Source organism: Salvelinus sp. IW2-2015, linkage group LG24, assembly GCF_002910315.2.
Source record: "Salvelinus sp. IW2-2015 linkage group LG24, ASM291031v2, whole genome shotgun sequence".
In the NCBI taxonomy this organism is placed as follows: domain Eukaryota; kingdom Metazoa; phylum Chordata; class Actinopteri; order Salmoniformes; family Salmonidae; genus Salvelinus; species Salvelinus sp. IW2-2015.
In genome coordinates, this window is record NC_036864.1 from 7,785,164 (window position 1) to 7,789,786 (window position 4,623).

Genomic DNA, 4,623 nt, shown 5'->3' on the forward strand with positions numbered 1-4,623 from the left:
GCATACAAGCCGGACCACACACTCTCTGCTTACACACCACAACACACACACACACCACACACACACACCACACACCACACACACACACACACACACACACACACACACACACACAACACACACACACAACACACACACACACCACACACACCACACCACACACACTACAGACACACACACACACAACACAGACACAGACACACACACACTAATTGCATATTCTCAATGCATGTAATGTCCTTGTCTCAGCTCCGATGCTTGCAACCCCATGCATCTCATGAGAACACACACGCAGCACATTACTAATGAAAGAGGGATCCATTTGTTCTGCCTGCTCACTGGCCCATGGCTCCTACCAGACCTAGAAGGCATATATATTTATCCCCCAGTCCAGCTTTCCCTTTTTCTCGTCCCGCCTCTCTTCCTCCCCCTTACCTCCCCCCGTCTTCTTGAGTTTCATAACTGATGATCCTTACAGTGTCTGTCATTTAGTTTATGTGTGGTTGCTTGGTGTGGTGTGTGTGTGAGAGTTGTTTGTTCAGTCATCAGTATATCCTCTCTTTTAAGCAGGGGAGCTGCATCGAGTGTTACCGCCTACTGTCTGCCATCTACAGCAAACGAGGCAACTACACAGAGGTGTGTGTGTGTGCGTGTGCGTGTGCGTGCACGTGTGTTGTTGGGTCTGTGGTGTCTGCCTTTGAAAGAAAGGACGGTACTGAGGAAGAATAAGAAGAGACGGTCAAGAAAAACAGAACAATTCATATCACCTCGGGGTCAGCAACAGTGATCGCCGCGGAAACACTGGTTGCCGTGGAAACCCCTCACATCTGGATTCTGTCTCCTCCGGGTCTCACAGGATCCCATCCCCTTCTGTTCACACTGATCGTTCATCCTTTACTTCATTCACCTCATCTCTCCATCCTGATTTCATCCTCCTCCTCCTCCTCCGCCGTCCCTCATTCCATCCCTCCGTCTCTGGGGGCTCATCTGTAGACACTCTAACAGAATGGATGGAATCTCTGTGTCCCAAATGGCACTCCAATCCCTGTGTAGTGCACTACTTATACGGAATAGGGTGCCATTTGAGATTTAGTCTCGCTGCTAAAAATAGTATTTTCTTCCGAAAATAAACAGAGGTTATGTAGGGGGCTGACTAGAGAAGCAAACTTTTTTGTGCCAGGGACCGGCAAGATAAGGCCTTTTTTYCCCCTCTGGGGACCGCTTGGGTATAAAAATATTGACAATTGCTTTTTTATTCAGAACACCAATTGTTCTATGCATTTTCTCTATTATATCTACTACCCTAACACCAGTGGAGGCTGCTGAGGGGAGGATGGCTCATAATAATGGCTGGAACGGAGCGAATGGAATGGCATCAAGCACGTTTGATATATTCTATCTAGAATGATACCGTTCTACTGATTCCACTCCAGCCTTTACCACGAGCCGTCCTCCCCAAAGAAGGTGCCACCAGCCTCCTGGGCCTAACACATATCATTTGTTTAGGACAGTAATAACATAGTTCATCAAGCTATTTGAGTCTCTATTTTAGGACATCTGGTAGTATCATCAACAACAAAAAATAATATATATTATTTGATGAAAATGTTGAATTTGGCCTTACTGCCTTTATTTCAATAAACATAATAACGCTCTAAGATATGGGAGGACACATTTCAATCTAAAGGATTTATGGTATGTGGTCACTGAAATGCTTGAGAAAGGTATTGGGAAGAAGACCTGCATTGCTTTCAAATGGGATTTTGTCACAGTGCGTTCTCACGTGTCCTGCGCAGCTTGTGAGCGCCGTAGAGGGAAACAGCAGGCACGTCCGTGTTCCTGAGAGTCACATCTAGTAACTCCAACCGTTCAAAAGTTAGAGGCAAACTTGTAGGAAGAAAAAAAGAAAGCGCTCTGTTTGTCCCGACCGCATTTATCGGAGATCGGAGGTTAGTCGCGTAACCATGGTTCTATGAACTAAGGGCCACATTTAGTAGATGGAGATGAATCCAGTGCCATCAGTAGGGCTTTTTCAGGCATTCCTCTATGGACTGGCGGCGGGCCACGGACCTGGGTTTGAGAAAGGCTAGACTAGAGGACGTTTATTTTCTCTCAGTCTCTCAGACAGAAGACAGAGTGGATTTTACACCATCCTCCCTTTGGATTGTTTTAGTGTGTTTCTGTCCAGTGTCTACATAATAACTCACCAGGGATACTGCTATGCTTCCAGATCTGTTAGCTACACTATCTCGATATCCCCGTAATGGGGGGTTTTATACATGCTTTTTATAAATCTATCTTTGTCAAAGGGAAGGGGAAATAAAAGCGATTGATGATATTTATGTCATCTCAAGGATGAGACTTTTCTCTCCCAGAGGCAAAAGTAAATTCCATTAAATTCCCACCTCTCTTCCTCGTTCTTTTCTTTCCCCTTCAAATCTCTCAGCTTTCCTTTCGCTCTCTCTCTCTCTCTCGTTCTTTCTCTCTCTCGCTCTTTCTCTCTCTCTCTCTCTTTCTCTCTCGCTCTTTCTCTCTCACTCTCTCGTCTTCTCGTCTCTCTCTCCTCTCTCTCTCTCTCCTCTCTCTCTCTCTCTTCTCTCTCTCTCTCCTCTCGCTGCTCTTTCTCTCTTCTCTCTCTTCTCTGTGGGGTCTGTTTTTTGTAACAGAGCTCCAGGACCAGCTTGCTTAGGGGACTCTTCTCCAGGTTCATCCTCTCTGTAGGGATGGCTTTGTTATTGAAGGATTGGGAATCGCTTCCTTTTAGGTGGTTTGTAGAATTTAACATTTATTTTTCTGGATTCTGATAATTAGCGGGTATCGGCCTAATTCTGCTCTGCATGCATTATTTGGTGTTTCACGTTGTACACTGAGGATAATTTTTGGCAGAGTCTCAATTTGGTGTGTGTTCGTCCATTTTGTGAATTCTTGGTTGGTGAGCGGACCCCAGACCTCAAAACCATAAAAGGGTAATGGGTTCTATAACTGATTCAAGGTATTTTTAGCCAGATCCAAATTGGTATGTCGAATTTATGTTCCGTTTGATGGATAGAAGGCCCTTCTTGCTTTGTGTCTCAGATCGTTCACAGCTTTGTGGAAGTTACCTGTGGCGCTGATGTTAAGGCCAATGTATGTATAGTTTTTTGTGTGCTCTAGGGCAAAGGTGTCTAGATGGAATTTGTATTTGTGGTCCTGGTGACTGACCTTTTTTGGAACACCATTTTTTGGTCTTACTTAGATTTACTGTCAGGGCCCAGGTCTGGCCAGAATCTGTGCAGAAGATCTAGGTGCTGCTGTAGGTCCCTCCTTGGTTGGTGACAGAAGCACCAGGTCATCGCAAACAGTAGACATTTGACTTCAGATTCTAGTAGGGTGAGGCCGGGTGCTGCAGACTGTTCTAGTGCCCTCGCCAATTCGTTGATATATATGTTGAAGAGGGTGGGGCTTAAGCTGCATCCCTGTCTCACCCCACGGCCCTGTGGGAAGAAATGTGTGTTTTTTGCTAATTTTAACCACACACTTGTTGTTTGTGTACATGGATTTTATAATGTTGTATGTTTTTCCCCCAACACCACTTTCCATCAATTTGTATAGCAGGCCCTCATGCCAAATTGAGTCAAAGGCTTTTTTGGAATCAACAAAGAATGAAAAGACTTTGCCTTTGTTTTGGTTTGTTTGTTTTGTCAATTGGGGTGCACAGGGTGAATATGTGGTCTGTCGTATGATAATTTGGTAAAAAGCCAATTTGATATTAGCTCAGTACACCGTTTTCACTGAGGAAATGTACGAGTCTGCTGTTAATGATAATGCAGAGGATTTTCCCAAGGTTGCTGTTGACGCATATCCCATAGTAGTTATTTGGGTCAAATTTGTCTCCACTTTTGTGGATTGTGGTGATCAGTCCTTGGTTGCAAATATTGGGGAAGATGCCAGAGCTAAGAATGATGAGTTTTTGTATAGCCATTGGAATTTGTTGTCTGTATATTTGACCATTTCATTGAGGAWAGGTTTTTATTTTGTCCTGTAGTTCATTGTGTAATTGGATAATCCAGTGGGTTCTGATAGTCTTTAATAGTTGATTCTAAGATTTATTTTTGCTGTTTGTTCTTTGTTATAGAGCAAAAACGATTGGAGAAGTGGTTTACCCATACATCTCCATTTTGAATAGATAATTCTTCGTGGTGTTGGTTGTTTAGTGTTTTCCGTAGTGTATTTCTGTATTGTTTTAGTGATTCACCATAGTGAAGACGTAGACTCAGGTTTTCTGGGTCTCTGTGTTTTAGGTTGTACGGGTTTACCAATTTCTTTCTCAGGTTTTTGCATTCTTCATCAAACCATTTGTCATTGCTGTTCATTTTCTTCGGTTTTCTGTTTGAATTGTTTTGATTTGGTAGGGAAGCTGAGATGTCAAATATACTGTTTAGATTTTCTAATGCCAAGTTTACACCTTCACTATTACAGTGGAATTTCCACTGAGGATTTAGCCCGGTGTTTTACCAAAAAGCCTCAGACGTTTGTGTTTCCAGCTCCATGGCCCGGCTCCTGGGACTCACTGGACCATGGCCTCAGTGGACCTGCTCTGACTTGGGGTCAAGGCAAGGCTGCTGGGGCTTTTAGGTTAAAATT

General features: G+C 43.8%; 1 protein-coding gene across 1 annotated transcript in view; it reads left to right on the plus strand.

Annotated features, from left to right (window-relative positions):
* Positions 1-4,623, plus strand: part of LOC111951459 (protein O-mannosyl-transferase TMTC1) — a 100,561-nt gene that overhangs the window by 88,145 nt on the left and 7,793 nt on the right. Inside the window, exon 12 of the mRNA XM_070434715.1 lies at positions 571-712. Within this exon, the coding sequence (XP_070290816.1) occupies positions 571-712 (142 nt within the window). The remainder of the gene's footprint in view (positions 1-570; positions 713-4,623) is intronic.